Source organism: Pyxicephalus adspersus, chromosome 3 (genome assembly GCF_032062135.1).
Source record: "Pyxicephalus adspersus chromosome 3, UCB_Pads_2.0, whole genome shotgun sequence".
Classification (NCBI taxonomy): domain Eukaryota; kingdom Metazoa; phylum Chordata; class Amphibia; order Anura; family Pyxicephalidae; genus Pyxicephalus; species Pyxicephalus adspersus.
The window spans coordinates 36,416,947-36,437,764 of record NC_092860.1 but is presented as its reverse complement, the minus strand read 5'-3'; the positions used below and the strand labels follow the sequence as shown (position 1 = coordinate 36,437,764).

Sequence of the window (20,818 nt, the reverse complement as noted above, 5' to 3'; positions counted from 1 at the left end):
TAAACCCACATGTGCATTTCATGATGCAATCTTTAAAAGATTAATGTGCCTCAGGGTTCTTTATCATTTAAGCAGTAATAAACACCATGTTCAGGTGCAGGTTATACGTTGGGAAGCTAAAAGCACCCGTTTTAGATTTAGTATCAGTAATTGCTTTACACAATAAGCCATGCAACTGATTTTTATTTATGGATTCTGCCAGGTGCTTGCAAACATACTTTTCTGCATCCCAATTCCAGACCAATGACATTAAAAATATTAGTTCACTTACAGTAGTTATTGAATTATTTTGAAGTACTGAAACGAATCTTACTGTTAGTTTTGTCTAAGTAATAATATACAGTATTTATATAGCACCAACATATTACTCAGCGCATGTCACTAGCTGTCCCTCAAAGTGGCTCACAATCTAATATCCCTACCTCAGTCACATGTCTTTAACAGTCTATGGTCAATTTTGGGGGGAATTAACCTGACTGCATGTTTTTGGATTGTGGTAAGAAACCAGAGTACCCAGAGAAAACCCACAAAAAGGAGATAGGGAGAACCTGCAAATTCCATGCAGATAGAGTCCTGGCCGAGATTTGAACCTGGGATCCAGTGCTGCAAAGGCTTATGCACTTCAGAAAATCCTAGGTACTTGATTGTTATGCTGCATCACTGCCCTCCAGGTCAGGGACTCCTGAGTATGGATGCCAGCGGGTTGTTGAATGGCATAAAACAGGACAATCTAATATGAAAACTGAAACCCCTATGAAAAAGTAATAAGTGTTCAAACATGGTATGCCTTTCTAGTACCCTAAAACGAAAAACTCTTCACATCCACTGGCAGTGCCAACTAAGACACAGCAAACAAGTTTAATGGAAAAAAATTTGATACATACAAACCGTTCTTCAACTAACTCTTCATGAAGTTGTAGGACCAATGCACACTCGTAGCCTGACCAGAGTAGTTCTTGTATCCTTGCAACACTCCAGTATCCCGAGAAATAGTTTAAGTTCTATCATAACTGCTGCCCCATTGCATGTGTAGACATTAGGATTATACTACCACATGTGCAGCTTTCCACATGTTGCCAAAAATGTGCACGTTACAAACAATAAAGCAGGTGAGGCAGGGAAAATCCTACTTTGCACATTTATTGTCCACCTTTAGGTCACCAGCCACAAAAAAACAGGCCATCATCTATATAGACTGCTACATATTTTGAATATATTTAAAAATAGATATTTTGAAGTAGCAGACTGCTTTTAGTAGAACACATTGTATAAGCCTAGAGCATCATATCAGGTTACAAGAAGTATATTGGTACATTTAACAAATTGAGAGGGTTAGAAGGGCTACTTTAATTTTTTTCCTTTATTCTACAAGAAATATCAGTCTACTTAAAAAAAAAAACGTTTGACCACAAAAAAAGTACAATGTAAGACAAGCTTATTAAAATACCTTATCAAAAGGAATTCCATATTTCTTTAGTATTGATGGAGATATAAGTGTCATTTTATGCCGAAGAAATGCCTCACATCCTTGACAGCTGCTAGGGAAAAAACCTGAAAAGAAAAAAAAAATTACATTAAAGATGTATAAAAAACACATGGCAATCTATTATCAAAAACCACAGAAACATCTTAAATTAGCATATATTTGTAAAACAAGTCAAACTATATTATCACTAACCTGGATGTGCAAACAAAAAAAAAATTATGATTAGTCACAGAAGACTACAGTGTTACCAAAAATAAATCTACTAATGAAATTACATACTAAATTGGGAAGAGAATATTTATTTAATGATCACAGGTAAAATTTGTGACCACCTCTGTGCGCTCATTAATACTGAGAAAAAACAAACAAACAGTTATAAACAATATATTCCAAAGTATAAACATCAATAAATCATACTGAATTAAGCAACATGAATGTTCCTAATTTTTGCTTACTATATGCTAAAGAAGAAAAATGGTAAAATGACTGCATTTTATAAATGAATAAAAAATTAATATATAGTTTGACTATAGTATTAAGATCTTATTCATTATACAGATGTGCATCACAAATACATTTAAGCACAGTCCCTGACCTATACCATACAATTCATAAAAGCTAGTTACTGTCCTTATATTGTAAAACTCTTCATACTTCTTATACAAAAGCAAGATAAGCAAGTTTTATGTGGGATTACTGAACAGATTTAGAAGAAATTCTCTAATCTTTGTGTAAGGCACACATGCCTCTTTATTTAGACACTATTTGCTTAAACTGTTCATTACAATATTAACAGAATTTATTTAGGTTACACTCATTAAATTAAAAAGAAAAGCATTGTTTTTGCACCCTAAAAATTCCCATCACTTTATTAAGCTACATCAAGATGTAATACATGTACACAAGCAATAAGGAATGTTATTAAATGAAATATACAGCATTTTTGATTGATAAAAGAACAATTTATGTTTGCATTTTGCAACAATTTATTCTAAATCAGAAAATGTATTCCACCTCAATACAAACACATTTCATGGGCATAAGCAATGATGAGAGACTTCAGAGAAGTCACAGATATTATTTAAATGTTTGCCTTGGAAAAATGCACTTTAGAATGTTAAATGAATAAGAATGCGTTTGGATTTACATAATGATAATAGCCAAAAATATGCATATCAAAATGAAACAAAAAACCAAAGTGACCGACACTACGTCTATTGCTTTTGCAAACAATATCAGAGGTAACAATAGGACACCAGTGCTAAAAGGAAAAGCTGAAAGAAATATATCTATTGCGATTGCTGGCCTCTTCCTAAAAATGTGAATTGTCTGCCTGTATCTGGCCAACATACAGAACTAAAACAAGCATACAGCGAGTGTAATAAGTATCAAAAGAAATCTGCCAGAAAGTCAGTATGAAAGCTGGACTATACCATACACAATGAAAAGTTGCATCCAGGTCCTTAATTGTAGCTATGACCACCACTGCTTGTCACTTCTGCAATAAAAATCCTGCCCATTGACAATTTTTAATTGTGGAACCATAGTTCAGCTTTGGAGCCAGACAGCCAACAGTTTCAGGAGATCAGTAATGGTATACATCAATTTCTTTTAAAAGCTCAATTTCTTCTTCAAATTGCCACATTACAGAACAGTCTGACAAACATCCCTAATCACGGATGCTGCTTTTTCACATAAATGCTCCTGTTTAAGTCAAACAGAATGAAGGGAAGCCACATGTGGACATCCCCAGAGAAAGAGAAAACAATAACGATTTATCTAACCTGCCTTTGTTCCTCACAAACATTAGTTGGGACCCTATAGAAACTTCACCACCATTCCATGTTTTGGGATGCATACACAAGCAAGTATCGTCACTGGAAACCATCTTTTGTGATTGTTTACAGGAACAAACAAATGAATGAATGAGTGTTGTACACACAGTGGCCGTTCTGTTCTATGGAGGAGGGTGGGGAGAACAAGCGAGTGGCACACCACTGTGCTCTCCTCCCTTGACTTGTATAGTGGTTGCTCCCCATCCGTCTTTCATGAATCCATCCTGACAATGTCGGGCACGGCACTACTAGTCATATCGGGTGGGAACCCTCTGACGTGTACATAGACTGGGTCCAAAACTACAAAGTATATGTTTGGTGAACAGCATCTCTGTTCAACCGACTTGTGATACAACTCAAGCACCTTCACTGAGAAAATCATGGTCAGTATTGCCTAAAGTTCATGCATGCATGATGGTAAATCTCTGAAAGTGAAAAGTGGTTACAGTGGCTTTATATAACATACTGTTCCCTATTTCACATAATTCAGAAAATATATTGGGCGAGATTTGAGCTGTGCAATAGATGGCACATGTTCAGGAAACAAAACTAAATCAGTAAATCTAGTCACAAAATGTGGGATCAATGTGTTTTCTGAGGAAAAGCTTTCAAGTGACTTGGCTAATCCTTATCTCACGGAAATGTGTTGTGCTTTCTTGTGCTTGCGTTGCAAGGCATGGTAAATAAATTAGAGTAGGGTTGCAAATGGAGTCTATTTCGAAAAGTGTGTCTCAAGGTTCTGTACTAGGTCCTAATAATTAGGTCTAAACCTGTGCAATATACCACTTTTTGGTGGGCAAAGTTTGTCATCTTGCCAATGACACAATAGGGTTTTATAAGGTGTTCCTAATATAAAATATAGTTTACTCCACAGAAAAGGTTTCCAGCTTATAGATAAAAAAAAAAAAAAGTACCCGGGAGGAGGCCCAGCTACATGATGTGGCCATAAAGTGGATGTGTCACATAAGAATGACACGCATATATTACATAGCACAAAAAAATGTTTTTTCACTTGCCAAGGGTTTTTCAATATATTTAGTGTACTTCAGGTCTGCCGAATACAGAAATGATATCAGTTTCATTGAATTGGCTCTAGTTCTTGTGATAAAGGAATCGGAATAGACGTTTTTAGATGTTTTGAAATTTGTATAATAAATGTAGCATTTTTTTCATGAAACTTTAATTTGCCTTCTTTTTAATCATACATGTTTTATTTTATTTTTTTTACAAAAATAGGAGTTCTTCAAGAAGTTGTTGAAATGACCCTAATGTATTTTGCTACATTTGTGGTGAATATTCTCTGCAAAAACAGAGAAGAAACATTACAGAATTTGCGAAACAAGCATATCTTGCATATTTTGGTATTAAACTGGGAGACCAAGATAAGTATTGGGCTCCCCATATGGTATGCAAAACATGTGTAGAGTGCCTACGTCAGGGGAAAAATGGAAAACTGAAAAGTTTGAAATTTGGTGTACCTATGGTATGGTGAGAGCCCAAAAATAATGAATCATAATGATTGTTATTTTTGCGCTGTGAATGTAGAAAGTTTCAATCGTTACAAGAAAAACAGGTGGGAGTACCCTGATTGAGAATAAGTAAGACGACCTGTGCCGCATGGAGCTGATGTTCCCATACCAGTGTTCAGTACACTCCCTGATATTCCTGTATCTGACATGGGAGGATATACAGGGTTTGGAGTGTAATTCAGGAGATAGCAGAAGTCAATATGAAGGAAGTGTTTCACCAAACCAGCAGTTCTCCCAGCTCGTGTACTGTCGTAACATCCCTGGACTACTAGCCCACATGGAAGTACCAGAATACCGAGCAGAAGACTGGCGGCTTTTCATAGACAATTCCACTCGAAGTTTAAAATCTGTTTTACTGCATAATGGCAACCTGCTATGCATCAATTCCAATTGGTCATTCCACAAAACTTAAAAAAAGAATATCAAAATGGTCTTAAAAAAGCTTTGCTATCATGAACACCAATAGTCCAAATGTGTTGATTTATTATGGTGAACATCCTACTTGGACAGCAAAGTGGATACACAAAGTACCCATGTTACATCTGCTTGTGGGATAGTAAAGCAAAGCAGGATCACTGGAAAAAAGTGGCATGGCCTCCAAGAGAAAACATGAAAAAAGGTGCAGCGAACTTCATTAACAAGCCAAAGGTTGACAAAGAAAAAAATCATTCTCCCTCCACTACACATAAAGTTGGGATTAATGAAGCAATTTGTTAGAGCTCTGAACAAGAACGGTGATTGCTTCAAATACATTTGTAGATTCTTCCCTGGATTGAGAACTGAAAAATCAGGAAAAATCAGGAAAAAGCAGGAATCTTTCATGGATCCCAGATTCGGAAAAACTGACAAATGATTTAAATTTCACAAGTTACATGACTGATACTGAAGCTTCTGCCTGGCAGGGCTAAGTCATAGTTGTCAAGAACTTCTTGGGTAAACATAAAAGCACAAAATTATTAATAACTGGTACAAAATTTGCTCTCAAACTTTAAAAAAAAAAATGGGTTCTACTATGAGCATAAAGGTACACTATCTCTATAGCGATTTGCCAAAATTTCCAGAAAACCCTGGCGAATTTAGTTAGGAACAAAGGGAGAGGTTCCATCAAGATATAAAGTTGATGGAAGAAATGTATCAGGGCAGATGGGATAGACACACGATAGACAGACTTCTGATCAGCTCTGAATTTGTTCTAGCAAACAACCATAAAAGTTACTCCTTACAGAAACTGCGCAGGACCCAATCAAGGTCATGTGAGGAGTTTAAGGCAAGCAAGATTTTTTTTTTATTATTTTCAGTTTAGTTCCGCTTTAAATACACCAAATTGGCAAGCAACATGCACATCTTCAGGTGAAGAAACTTTTTTTTTATTTGCTCTATCCTTTTGAGTTCAGAGGATATTGTCAAGAAAAAGCTTACTACTTCAGTTTACCCAAGAAAACTGTGACCTGGATTGAGTGTCCACCACCTACACCGGCTTGACTACACAGATCTAAAACCTGACTGGTTCTACCCATGTTTTAAATTTTCTTCATATAGTAAACCAATTACTGCCCTATCTAGAATACCTGTACTTTCATGGAACATTGGTGGACTTAATTCAAATACAAATGTGGCAATTTATTAAAACTTTATTCACAAATGTTGTGCCTGCAAAAGAAAATTCTGGTCTCAGAGAGTAATTGCTCCACCTTCTGTTGCCTAACAAGGTGCCAACAGTTTTTTTTTTATATTATTATTATTATATTATTATTATTAATAATAATAATAATAATAATAATATTATTACTACTAGACAGACTAATTGGAAACTGCATTATTCCACACAGAGCTAATTACAATTTTAACCACTTTTCGTACATTCTTTTCAGTTTGCATCTAGTCTGTATACAGTGTTCTACTGTACATTCATTTTTATATACAGGTAGTCCCCGGGTTAAGGACACCCGACACAAACGACTCCTTGATATGAAAAAAACTTCCCTGCTCCCCCGCATGCAGGATGAAGGCTTGGAGGGGGCGGTTTGCATGACTTGCAGAATAAATCTTTTTGCTAAACAAAGCTGAGACTGAGCTCTTCTGCAAGCTCTTGTAACTCTTTAATGACCAAAACAAACTGCAGTTGTTTCTTTTTGCATATCAAAGCACAGCTTGCTCCAGAAGTTAATGAATGTCTAGCCTCCATAAAGTTTTTTTTTTTATTGCTTTGTTGTTACTGTAACTGACACCACACTGCTTAATAATATTTTGAGACAACCCTTTGTCCTAATTGCATTTATTAAAATAATGTACCTGTCAAATTCTACTTAAGAACAAACCTACAGTCCCTATCTCGTATGTAACCTGATGACTACCTGTGTACAGTACCAGTAGTAAGATTATTCAAGAAAGATAGGAGTGTCCAAAGAGTGTCTAAAAGCATGCCATGTGCCAGTATTGCTAGCTGTGCACAACTTCTTTTCTGAACAAAACACTATTAAGCACTATTTCATATAGGTTTACAATAAATATTGTAGTAATAGATCAAAAACGTAATCAAGCACGAAATTAAACTTCAGGCATTCATAATGTATTCATCATTAGACTTCGATTTGACTATAGAATGTTAAATTCTTGTGGCTAGGGAAACCCATTCAGACCTCAATCAATTCCTAACTACAGAATATTAAATTTTGCTTCTCAACCAAAGTCATCCCCAAGCATTTTGGTGGCTGTTCTCCAAGAGCCATAGTGTGCAATCACCATGCATATTTTGCTTGGAGTCTGGAGCTTTCCTTTACAGCAGTTTTCTTTTGAATACTGTCAGCAGGTGGTATTCTTTTCCATTCTGCACAAAAAGATTTGATTTGGAACAATGCATAATGAAATGATTCTAATTTACATACTTACCCTTCTATTTTCTGCAACCACGGGAAGAAAAGAAAAATACAGAACCAAAGCCAGAACTGCTCATTTCAAACCAAGGGACAGCTTAACCCATAAACGTATAAGAACTTTTTTTTTCAAACTACAAGGCATTTACCACCTGTTTTTATAATTCCTATAATTCTAAAAACCCAACTAATGGAATTTTCTATTAACATGTATTTTAAAGTTTTTTTTACACATTGTAAATGAATGCACATTGTAAATTCCTTAAAAAGGAATACATTTTTTAAAGATCAACTTGTTTTAATGACTGTATTTACCTTATGATTCAATGCACAAGCCCTAAGAGGTAAACTACTAAAAGAGTCAGCAGAAAAATCTTTTCTCGGCATGCTGGATGTGTCCTGGACAACTTCTGCAAGGGATGCAGTGAAGGTCTAGGAGCTGACTAAGCTGTCTGGGCTGCCTAACAACAGTGACTGAACAGAATTACAAATCACTTGGTAGAATGTCAAACATCTCAGTTTTGTCTACATACATTTCCTGCAGTAATTTTGCTCACTTAATAGATATTATCAGTCTAATCATTAGCATTATTCAGCTAACTTTCACTAAACCTAAGCCATTCCGGACTCACACCACTATATGACTGTGCAATATAATAACAATATTACAGAACTGATTCAGTCTTCTTATAGTTTTTTCCCAACACTGCAGCCCTATGGTAAAGGTAGGCTGCAACCTAATCAAACAAGTACTTACGCCTAGTACAAATATTAGACCGTACTGCTTTGACTGGAGTATAAACTTAGGGTGCAAACTGTGGCCGTCAATGCTAACATTCAAAGCTGTAAACAATACAAATGTCGATGAAATTAACAAATACATCTACAGTGTGATATTTAAAAAAAATTATTTAAACAGAGAAAAAAAGAAAATTACATGGACTTAGTATATCTGTAGGCGGGTGGTGGCCCTTTTATTGTGATCCAACTTTTTGGTAACCATCCAAAACCAGTCAGGTGGTTATTGAACAGGGTTGAATACAGTGTTTACTGCCCAACTACAATAGAATGCACACTACAATACACCTGGTGACACCCGTAAAAGCCCTGTAGTAGCAACTTTTTTTTTTTTTTAAACAGCAAACTGTAACGAGATGCAAAGAACTCTATAAAATGCATGAAATTATGCAATATATGCGTTATTTGCATTTTTTTATAGGAGCAATTCTCTCTACCTGGAAATTAATGCATGTAAATCATAAGAAAAATCTCTTGAAAATGCACCAAGATCACATTTAAAAATGCAAAAAATCTTATTCAACCGAGCTATCAGGGTAAGCTGTTAATAAGCTGGAATACTATTTCAGTACAGAAGTTGTGGTATGCCTTATGTAGATGAAAATGAACAACTGCATTAAATATAGTTTGTAGTAGTAGAAAGCTGCATTATAATTACAAACAAAAAGAGCTAAGGAAAGCTTTCATCAGCAGTGAATAACAGCCCAATATCTAGGATAAACCTGCAAGTAATTATACATGGCTTTTGCTGTGCTAATTTATAGCTTACCACTTTTTGAGCAATCCACAGGATAGAAAATCCTTTAAACTGGCACAATTACAAACCAACGAATAATAATAAAAACAACAATAACAATAATTAGCTACAGGGGAGTTCTAATTCCTAAGGATTTGTGTGGTGGCAGAGACAAGAAACTTATTAGCAAGATGTGTGATTGTCTTTACTTACTGCCTCCTGGAGTATACTTGGATTTCTTTAGGTTTTTTTGAATACCAATGCACAGGCATCAGAGTGGCAGTTAGTCCGCCAATGTTCAGGATATCATGACAAAGCCACAGGCATAGAAATGATGAACACAGAATTACTTATGCAAATGCAGTTGGACAATTAACCACAAGGTAATCTATTAAAATTAAGTAAAAACACTGCATTGGCATCCCAATATCAAATGTATTGTGATATTTGGTATGCGAACATTCCTATTATACAGCTCAAATAAGAAAATATCTTCTTTATATTAAACCAGCACATACGTTTGCATCACTGTATAAGATATGAAATTTATTCCTAAAGTAACTGTAATACATCACAAAAATGCTTAATAGCACCGATCAGGGCACCCAATCAGAGCCTGGTACAAAGGAAAAATCCTATTCTTTAGAGCAGGGTTTCGCAAACAGGGTTTAGGGATCCCCGAGACTTTCCCAGTGGTTCTGATGCTTGCCACCCGTGCAGCGTTCTACCTGGCTGTTTTTATATGGTTATTGAGAAATTGGTCACAATACAGGGGTACTGAAGGTTGGGGCGTAATAGTCCAACAAGGTACCGATCCAGTCTTTAGACTGTTTCCCTAGCATTTAAATACACATTTTTGATGGGATCTATTGATCCATAATTTGCATATTTGGCTTTTAAATACTTGCTTTAAAATATCTAAAAATTTATTCAGGATACTGCTGTGTCTTGAATAAATCAGGCTATTCTACAAAATAATATGCAAAGCTCCTTTTTCTAAAAACGTAAGAAACTAGGGTGCCACAAGGGTAAAAAGGTGGAGAAATGCTTTAATACATATGTTTATGTTTATATAGTGTGACACAAACTTAAATACAGAGAAACATGGTCTAAAAATGAAAAACACTACTTGCAAAGCCATAAAACTTCAAGACACTTTTAACAAATGGTAAGGAAGGAGTCACATAATTGGGTGCATCCACTTTTACAACTACAACAGATGTTGCAAAATAGAGTTGCATCTGCAGAGGGACAAGCCCTTAATTATGTACTTGCCAATGGATCTATCCATTATGTAAAAAGTAAAGTAACGGTCTGTTCTCTTGCCATCTGCAGACAATATCTGCAATGTACACATCTATAGTAAACCAAGACACTCCAGAAATAAAACAGTTAATTGTCTCATTAAATCAAGTCAATGGTAACTTATGGTAAAACACTCAAAGGTTGTTCTTGGGGTGCTAAAGGCTTGTGTAAATTTACAATTTTTTTTTACGAACACATAGCAGTAAAATCCTAGCAAGTGTAACCTAGAAAACTGAAAGCAAGAAGGGTTTTTAGTTGCACACTGATTTAGGCTACAAACACCTCCCTCCTGATTCAGTTCTTTGCAATGAGGACAAATTGACACATATTATTGGCATGATTATTACAAAAAAAAAAAAAAAAAAAAAATATGAAGCCACCACGTTTAAAAGCTGGTGAACTATGCAATAGATGACATTTTTAGTGGTGGTTTAAGATATCATTTCAGAACTTGTATTAGTATTACAGATTAAAAAGTATATGCAATGTAAAAAAAAATTTACTTGCACCACAACACACATTTCTGCATGGAGGTTATTAGAACGTTTCGCAAGTTTAGGAATGATGTATTGACCTTTAGAGGTACCAGTATGTGAGGTATTGCCTTACAGCTCTGGTGTCCAGCAAGCTGCCTGCCATGTCCTGGGCTGGTTTTGCCACCTGACATAAATCAGATAAGAGTGCAGGGTGCCTAGCACTCAAACTCTTTCTGTCAGATCAATCTGTTAGAATATGGTCCTTGCCTCATTGGGGGGAGGGAGAATGACAATAGAGCATTTAATATTTTAGGTCAGCCGTCCCCAACCTGTGGTCAGGAGAAGGACCACGCTTTGGGGGGGCACCAGCCAGAGCCGCAAACCATGTCTCCCGTATGCATCGCAGGCTCAGGGCAGTGGGCGGGTTGTGTCTCTGGACACAACTCACCCACTCTCCCATTGCAGGCTCAGAACTGTGATGGAGTAGTGGGCGGATTCTGGCATCATGACGCCATTTCGGTGGGAATTTTTTATGCCCTTTGAGTCACACAGCGTCATGCGCATGTGAGGTTCAGAGTCCTTAAATTTAGTGGTCCGTGAGGTCCAAAATGTTGGGGGACCACCGTTTTAGGTGACACTGACCGCCAATGTGGAGTTTTTAAACCTGCACTGACAGCAACGCTGGAGGTTATTATAGGGGTCACTGACATCAATAGTAGGAATTATTTTAGCACCTACGCAAACCAATGGTGGGGCTTATTTTTCTCTACACTTGTATGTATGTATGTATGTATGTATGTATGTATGTATGCATGCATGCATGTATGTACAGACCTGATAAAAGCAGCAGGGCCTATTCCTTTTTGAACGGGCCATCAACTTGATGCAGTGCACCTCCATGCACAACACACGCTGTTATGGTGCAGACTTTTATTGAAATTGGAGTCGCATATGAGGCCCTATAAATTTTCAAGTAGATCACCAGTGGCTTATAGGATTTACCAGTAGTGCATTCATGTCATGGAGCTTCTATTGTGCGCCAATCACCCTATTAAAAAAATCCATAGATTTGTGTGAAACATTTTGGCCTACAATATACTCTAACTTTGTGAGGGAAAGAAAGGTCTTTTTTAGGTTTTATTCTGCCTCACTGGCACAGGTGCCATCTGCATCTGTGGTAGTTCAACCACTGGGTTATATAGTAAGATTGTATGATCAGTTTCATAAACATAAAATACTGTACTATGTAGTGTATATTACTAGTATATTACAGTGTATACTGTAATGAACTTTGGCACTGCATAAAAATATATGTGCTGCAACACAAGTGCATCTACAGTTTTTTGTTAACCCGGTCTTCTATGCAGTGTCTCAGTTTTATTTCGCATCTGTTGGCAGAAAGTACCCTGTTCAATCTGAAGTCCACATAATGCAGTTTCCTGTTATGTTGTAGCAATAACACTGCACTGCTTTGGAACTTCAAGGGGAATTGTCATGTAAGTTTTAATGCAAGGGATGCGGCTATTACTGCGGATTCCCAATCTTACCAAATACACCTGGCCTCACCGAGTCCTGCAAGTCCTGCTTTCTGGAGGTAAAGGAAGTGTTTTGGTTACTTTATTAAGGATTGTGCATAAAATAGTAACTGAATTTGGGATTGTTTTTTTACCATTATAAATAGGCTTTTAGTTATACTTCAAAATAGAAGAATAAGTGTTGAATGAAAATTGGCATTTTCACCACATTTATACAAAACATTATTTTGCTTCTGTTATTTATTTTTTATTATTATGCAAACATATGAAAGTAGAAGAGCAAAAATAAAATTGCTTTATTAAATGCAAGCCTAATATCTTGCAGATAAAATATTTGTAGGTGCTACAGTCAATCAAGATTTCAGAGGAAACTACAGATGAAAGCATTCAGGCATAAAAGGAAAGTGTGATAATTATGATTTGCAGACAAGATAATGGAAAATATTCCTGGCTTTGTCTGGTTTTATGTATTGAGTGCAGGCTTGACCTGGACAACTGGTGATGCCTCATCGCATTTTACACCGTCAACAAAATTAATTGAATGGTCATTGTTTTATCACTGTAATTACTTAAAAGAATTTAATTATTTCAGCAAGCATCTGCTACCAGGCTGAATGCACCAAAGCTAATATCTTTCAGAGTTCTTTTTCCTGCACACGTTACAATATTACATTTATTAAAAATACAAAAAATAGTAAGTAATGCTTAAAATAGATCTCTGGTGATATTAAAGGCATTAAAATTGAAATGAATACCACTTGAGCCAATTAAACTTTAAGCTCTATTTCATGTTATGGGAGTCTCACTAATTTGCAGCCAAGTACCCGCCATTTTTTTTTCTAAAGGAAGTACCTCTGCTTTTACTGAATCATACTGGCCAATAGAACATACCTCTGAATCCCTACTTTGTATTATTGGGGTGGAGCCTTTATATCTGAACAGCCTTGGCATGCCCTAGACAAGAGAATGTCAGAAACAGAAAAAATGTTCTAAACCTTTAGGTCAGGTCTTCATGTTTGAATTAAATCAAGTCTGATTTTTCTGGTCTTGCGTTTTTTTTTTTGTTAATAATTGTGGAAATAGGATCTATGGAGACACCATTAAAAGCAACTAGTTTAAATGATAGAGAATGGTACAAAACATCGGTGACTAGTTTACAATATCAGGGACCAGAAACAGTGGAGCCAAAAACTACAACTGTGCTCCAGCCATTTTCTAGAGGGCTGAATCTCAGAATGGATAGCACTGAAAGGAGTCTGTTTTATAAGCCATTTCACCTACCTGTTGCTACTCCTTTTTTATAGATGATTCATAATCACCTTTAAATGCAACCGGTGGAATTATGTAAACGTAAGCTAATAGACTCTGATATTTGTAAAATGACATTCTGTAACAACTAGGGCAGTAAAAGGTAGAACTTGGGGCCAATCAGGTTTGATGCATGCACATAGTGAAAGTAAAACACAAAGGAACCTACTGACAGAGAACAGGGGAAGAAAGACTAGAGAGCTTTCATCATCAGCGTGTTGTTGTCCTCTTTACTTTGCAACCACAGGAGTTACAAAGTAAGGGGGAAGGATTCTGACCTAGTGACACTGCTGAACTTTAGCGAAAAAGTCAGGTAACCAGGTTACTAAAAATAATTGCCCTTAGAACAGGCAAAAATTCACAAAACTTTAAGTAAACCCAACATTATTAAAATCACTCATCCAAAAATAAATGCCCTAAACATTTCCTAATTACTTCCAGAAGATTCAGGCATCAAATCTTTTCTAGGTAACCCTGCTTTTGCTCTATATCAGATATCCTTCTCCAATTCGATTAGGGAAAGGCATTTGAGTTTCTGCAATATTTAATCCACAACACTAAAACTCCACTCCTGAGCAAAACCAAGTTAGACAAACACTTTCCCAATTATAGGCTCACCTCATTCAACCTCCAATAGATTACACATGAAGGTATTTCACTTAAGAGGAAAGTGATTTGAGTACTTCTGGGACCCTTCTACATTGAACAAAAGGAATATATTACTTCACACATAGGGCATCCTTGGTATAAATATAAAAAAAACAAAAAAAAAAACAAGTCTGCTGTCAGACTTTTTTACCCACTTATATACACATTTAAAACAGCAAAATCAAAGCATTAATTTAACTGCATCATACTTTTGCAAAGCACTTACCTTGAGCCAGTCGTTCAAGTCTTTTTCCATGCTCTGGGGGTATGGAATACCTTAAGGGGAAGAAAAAAACAGAAGACATTTTAATTCAACAAAAATGTTTTACAAATATATTTTTTAGGATCTCTTACCAAGAGATTAGGATAAGTAGTATTAAACCCTCAAAGTATTAAGTCCTTTAGCTTTTTGTCATGATGTCTAATAGTATTTTGCCTCAAAGAATTACATTTGCTTTATCAAAATTTGTACAAACCACCATTTCCTTGCGACACTTCCCTGAACTTTCATATTGGGAGAAAACACTGTTTATTTAATATAAAAAAGTAAAGGAAAATTTTAAAAAAAGTAAAGCATCAGCTCCACACCCAACATACAGACAACTCCTAGATACCCAGTGAGGATTTTATACAGTAAATGACACCACACTGCCTAATAATATGTAGAGACAAACATCTGTCCTAATTGCATTTATTAAAATAATGTACCTGTTTTGACTTACATACAAATTCTTAAACTTAAAGCGTACCTACATTCATTATGTTTCACCTTAAATAAAAGAGTAGACAAACCTTTTAAGTTAGGTGAAAATTCTGTTTTTTTGGTTTGTTTTGTTTTTTAAGTGCAACACCATTTTTTAATAAAAAAAAATGGCTAGGTGATCGAGAATGAATGGGAGCGCAAAGCCTCCCGGGATACCTACGTCAGGCATCCCGGGAGGCTCTTGGGTGTCCGAGCCTTTTCGTGGGGGGTAAAAAATTTGCTGATCTCTCAATTTTTGTTTTCATCCTACGTCACCCAATCTCACGCCTGGGTCCGGTGACGTAGGATAAAGATCCAGGAAGAAGCCCAGAGCACCGGTTTGCAGACAGATGTTGGGGCAACGCGGTACAGGATGCAAGAGACCTTTGGAGGAATCGGACTGCCCTGCGGGATTGAAGGTAATAGGATTTTTTTTTTGTTTTAGGGCCTATTAGGTTTAGTTCCTCTTTAAGAACAAACCTACAGTCCTTATCTGGTATATAACCTGGGGACTACCTGTATTAGATACAGACACTATTTTATTATGAAGATCTCAATTTCTGATTAGGTATACTAACTATTACAAACCTCTGGGTGAAGCATGGGTTCAAGAATCAGTCATATACCTAAAAAAAACTACTAATACTGCTCAGCCATTACCAACACTGTACATGTCACTGACAACTGTGCCACAGAGACTAAGATGTTTCCTATAATTCTGGGACTCAACATGTTCTTACATCAACACTTAGCATGCACTGTTAGCAAACAAATAGGTATTTCATTTTAAAAGATAAATAATTGCTTAATGTTGTTAAACTCAATGGTAAAACACCTATGCTGATGTAAAAAGTATTGCCTGTACACATTAAATGAAACAGAGATGTTTGCTAACAACTAAAATTTAAAGAGCAACATTCAAAGTCAAGAAAAGCTTAAGCAGCAAGTAAAAACTTAAAATGCATAAAAATGAAGAAAACATAGGATAAACGTATAGCTTACACCTGAGGTGCTACATTTTGGGGCACTGCTCCCTAGAAGTAAAATGTTGAGTTAAGGTACGCTTTAACTAATCCATGCCCATCAGCAAATGGAACTGACCGATTTAATTATTTGTGATCAACATGCAACGAATAAAATAAAATATTAGGATATCAATACCAGTCAAGATTTTTATATAAATCCAATCAGCATTTTTCTGTATAAACCTTGTCATGCAAAAAAAAAAAAAAAAAAAATAACAATGGGAGAATCAGTCCTTTAAATGTACGATGTCTGATGTCTTTCCAAAAATCTTTTGACACATATTTTTTATAGCATAGCTACACAAGAAAATCAATTGTAGCACTTGTGCATTCCAAAGTACACAATGAGCAAGTTAGACAGCACCCTAACATCACATCTCAAAAAGTGCTCCTTAAGATGATAGAGTGCATGGTACTATGCTGAGCTATTTCAAAATAATTCTACCCTTGAATAAAATCAAAGACTTTTCTTACAGGAATGTTTTTTCAAGTGTAGAGTATAGTTAAGTATAGATTGAACATACTGGGACATACAGTGTCATCTAAATGAGCAACTGGGAGATTTGATGTCGGTCTTGTAAAAAATAACAAAAAAAGTAGTAGGGACCACATCCTTAGTGCAGGGAATAAATGTTCTGTGGTGATAAATTTAACACAAAAAAGTGAAGCTAAAAGCTTCAACTCACTGATGCACACAGAGAAGGAGGTAATGCCAGGTACAGTCTTGTGTCAAGAAGTATTGACAATTCTGTAATGGATTGCAGAAATCTCTAATGAACTGTTCAATAAATCTTTAACTCAGGCTTTTACTTGAATATAGAAAAACGGATTTGAAGTGTATTTCATGTCAAATGCTTGCCCAAAAAGCTCTGCATTAAATGACTAAATCTTGGAGTAAAAGCAGGTCAACATTTACACAGACTACAGATGGCAAAAAGGCTGGTCAGTATTTTGTGTTATGAAACAAAAGAAAAGCTAAAATCTTTAATGAACATAGATTTGCAAATAATTATGGCAGATGTAAAAAAGCTGAGGAAAGTGTAAAAAAAACAAAAAAATCCCCATAAAGGCAGGCAATTTATTTTTCAGAGAAGTAATAAAAAAAAAATAGTCAAATGTAATAGATAAATGTACAATTTTCAAGTAAATGTAAAGGTCTTTTTTATTAAGGAAAAGTAAGCCCCTCTGTAATGTTTGTATTGTTCTTGTAACTGCTACAAAGCGGGGAGAAATCTAAATGTTTTGAGTTGTCACCGGAGCAAGAAAGAAAAATCTTCCAATGTGGACACCTCTTTCTGTGACAACTCTAAGGTGAACTGTTTATATCTAAGGGATAGAAAAATAAAAGAAAAGCCTTTCAATACTTTGGCAATGTAAGATAAAAAAGCAACAGGAAAGTTTAATACATGAAATAAGAATGTTGAAGAAAAAAAAAAAAAAGAGAAAAAGAGATGCCCACAGTCAGGGCTGTGGAGTCGGAGTAATTTTGGAGAATCTGGAGTCGGAGTCAGCAAAAAAAAAATCTACTGACTGACTCCTATTAAATGTAAGTTTTTCTGAAAACATACAGTATGTAAAAATGTCCTGATTCACAGATAACAGTCATGATAAAGTAGTTCACTGCTGTATTAATTAGGCCCACTGCGGAGTTGTCACTAGTATGAAACTTATCTGAGCTTTCAGCAGCCTAATATTTACACATCTTTGTAATCTGGATTACTCTTGAAAAGTTTTCATTTGATTGGATTATGAAATGTTTGCTTTGTTTGTAGATTACATTCTACATTTACAGCTCCCCTGCACACAGAGTTGTTTATCACCCCATGCCTGCACTTTATTTTTTATTTCTGATCCTCATTAGATCTTCAAGTACATCAAAATGTGTAGCCTCTTGATAAAAACAAATAAAACTTTTTAATTTTTGTGTTTTTAGTTTAAAATTTAGGCATAAACTTTACTGGTTTACATGCTGGCAATTACAGGCTGGTTAAAAAGGGTAGAATGTCAGCTTTCTGGCCAGGAGTTCTTGTTCCCAAAATCAGACCCCTTCTTCATATAACTTTACAATGGCTGGCCTTTGGCAGTAATGAAATGCTGTGTATAATGTGTTTTAATCAACATAGGACATTATCATACATCAGCAATTTAAATTAGAGGAGTCAGTGGTACCATAAAATGAGGGGTCGAATTCTAAGGGTTTTTGTACAGACTGCCCAGCCCTGAAGAAAAGACCATGACTGGCATGGTGAAATCCCCATTTATCAGTTAAAATTCTCCCTCAGCTTTTGGTAGGATTTAAAGTAAAAACAAAGAGGGTTTTTCTCTGCAAAATTTAAGTGTATTATACATTTAGTGACAAATTAGTACAAAAATACACTGCTTTCAATGTGATGGATGGTTAGAGGATGGTTGGAGCAGGACTCTGGTTTTCCTGGTCCAATTAATTGTTATTATTATTTCTAAACATATATCACCTATTTAGAAAATTTTGTTGTCATCCAAAGCAAGCGAGACGGCTATTCATTGACGCAAAACAGTGAGGAAACAATTGAGTTTAAACTAACCGCAGCCTTTTTACCCGCCCCATTTCGCCCTTGTTGGGCTTCCTTAGGGGTAGCTGTGTGCTTTTATACATGCAGTTTATTCCAAGATGGAGGACAGTTTGGAGTAGGTGGTCTATGTTGGGTGGAGATGCAATGTTTAAGTTCTGTACACAATAATAGGGTGATGACCATCAATTTCTGGTTCCAGGAGTGTATCAAAAGAAGAATAGGGGTAGCCGCCGCAGCCCACCTATCAGGTGTAGTGATTTGAAGAGAGTAATTCCCAATAAAAAGAAATCTGGTCCCCAGCGTCAGCGGATATTCAAAAAGAGCTGCGGCCACAGCTCCCTTCTGTGTGTAATAATACCAATTAACAATTGGACAAGGAAAACCAAGGTCCTGCTCCAACCAACCTGCTTTGAAAGCAGTGTATTTTTGTACTAATTTTGCCGAGCAAATCCCTCGTTTTTCCTTTTCTTCAATTTGTACATTTAACTAGGGTTGGCAAATATCCCACCTAAGGAAAATCGCATGTTGTAGCCTTAATTACCTCCACTAGTACCCACTTTTATCTCTGGCGCTAGGTACAGGATTTAAAGTAAGACTGGCTTTAGCCCATATTTCTTATTAATAAATTTGATGTTACCAGGCTTTCTCCTTTTTTCACTCAAATGATAGCAAAGGGAAGCAATAACAAAATACCGTTTCCCTAAAAATAGGACAGTGTCTTATTAATTTGTGCTGTAAAAAAATGCACTAGTGCTTATTTTCAGGGGATGTCTTATTTTTTCATGAACAAAAATCAACATTTATTCTTAAAAAAAGAAAATCAACATTTATTTAAATATAGTCATGTCATCACTTTCTGGATCATCATCATAACTAACTCTCCAAACCCTGAATTCCATCTTGAATTTCTTGTGACTCCATTTCCTTTAGAACCATTTGCCCCAATTTCTTCTGTCTCTGTCTAGCAATAGCACTACCTTAAATGAGCACCTTTTGTCCTTGTATTTATTTATATTGTAGCTTATTTTTGGAGCAGGGTTTATTATTGGGGTAGGGCTTTTTTTGGGGGAAACAGCTAGAGTCCAAAACATAACAGTAACACAACAGATGAAGAAAGTAAAACAAAATTACCATGACTTTGGCTCCCCAAAGTGGAGGTAGTTGATGCTGTAAAGATCCATGTCTTCTGTGTGCCAAGCAAATGTGGTTTTCCACATGCCAAAGTAGAGGTAAGGAGTATTTACACCTTCAATAGAGATGCCACATTCTTCTTCTACAACATCCAAGATGGTATTTAAGCGAGAAATTTTCCATTCATTTACATCCTGCAGCAAAAACAAATGCATTAGAAATACAATTCAGCCATCTAGATAAAAATTACATACTAACTAACATGTAATCACAGTTTATTAAATGTATTCTTAATATTGCCACAGAAAGCATTTCTAATATTTAAAGCGGAATTACAGACAAGGCAACCTAAAAGGTAAATTTAGCATACGATTGTTTATTTCTAGCACAGCTAAGATCAATGATAACACTTCAGGCCACTACCTATCAGCTTACTCACTTCTAGATAAAGAGCTGGTAAAACCCAATGGGGAGATAATATATGTGATGTATTAGATAAAGGGTATAATTAATGTTGAGCCAGATAAGAGACTGTTCGCTGAGAACAACGATATACTCATGTAAGGTTTGATACTGCTTGCCATGACATTTATCACATACTGAGACTCCTACTATCTACTCTCTGACCTTTCAGAAATCACAGACTGTTTCTTATCTCAGGAAATAAATTGTAGGGCATGCAGGGAACATATCAATACTGAAGTCCCCAATGCATTGCTTACAGACATTCTTTTATTTTACTTTATCTGACACAAGGCAGCTCTTGCATTCAAAGTGAAACAAAAACCTTTATTATGACATTAATTTATATGCATCTGGCCTTTTTGTATGTTCAATAA

The 20,818-nt window shown here is 35.9% G+C and overlaps 1 protein-coding gene across 4 annotated transcripts in view; it reads right to left on the bottom strand.

Moving 5' to 3' along the window:
- Positions 1 to 20,818, bottom strand: part of KDM4C (lysine demethylase 4C) — a 144,162-nt gene that overhangs the window by 107,989 nt on the left and 15,355 nt on the right. For all 4 annotated transcript variants that reach the window (XR_011919771.1, XM_072404235.1, XM_072404237.1 and 1 more), the window contains exons 5-7: positions 19,980 to 20,173; positions 14,756 to 14,805; positions 1,448 to 1,551 (exon numbers count right to left, since the gene is read on the bottom strand). Coding sequence is in view for 3 of the 4 variants with exons in the window: in XM_072404235.1 (XP_072260336.1) it covers positions 1,448 to 1,551; positions 14,756 to 14,805; positions 19,980 to 20,173 (348 nt within the window). In the remaining variant the exon portion in view is untranslated. The remainder of the gene's footprint in view (positions 1 to 1,447; positions 1,552 to 14,755; positions 14,806 to 19,979; positions 20,174 to 20,818) is intronic.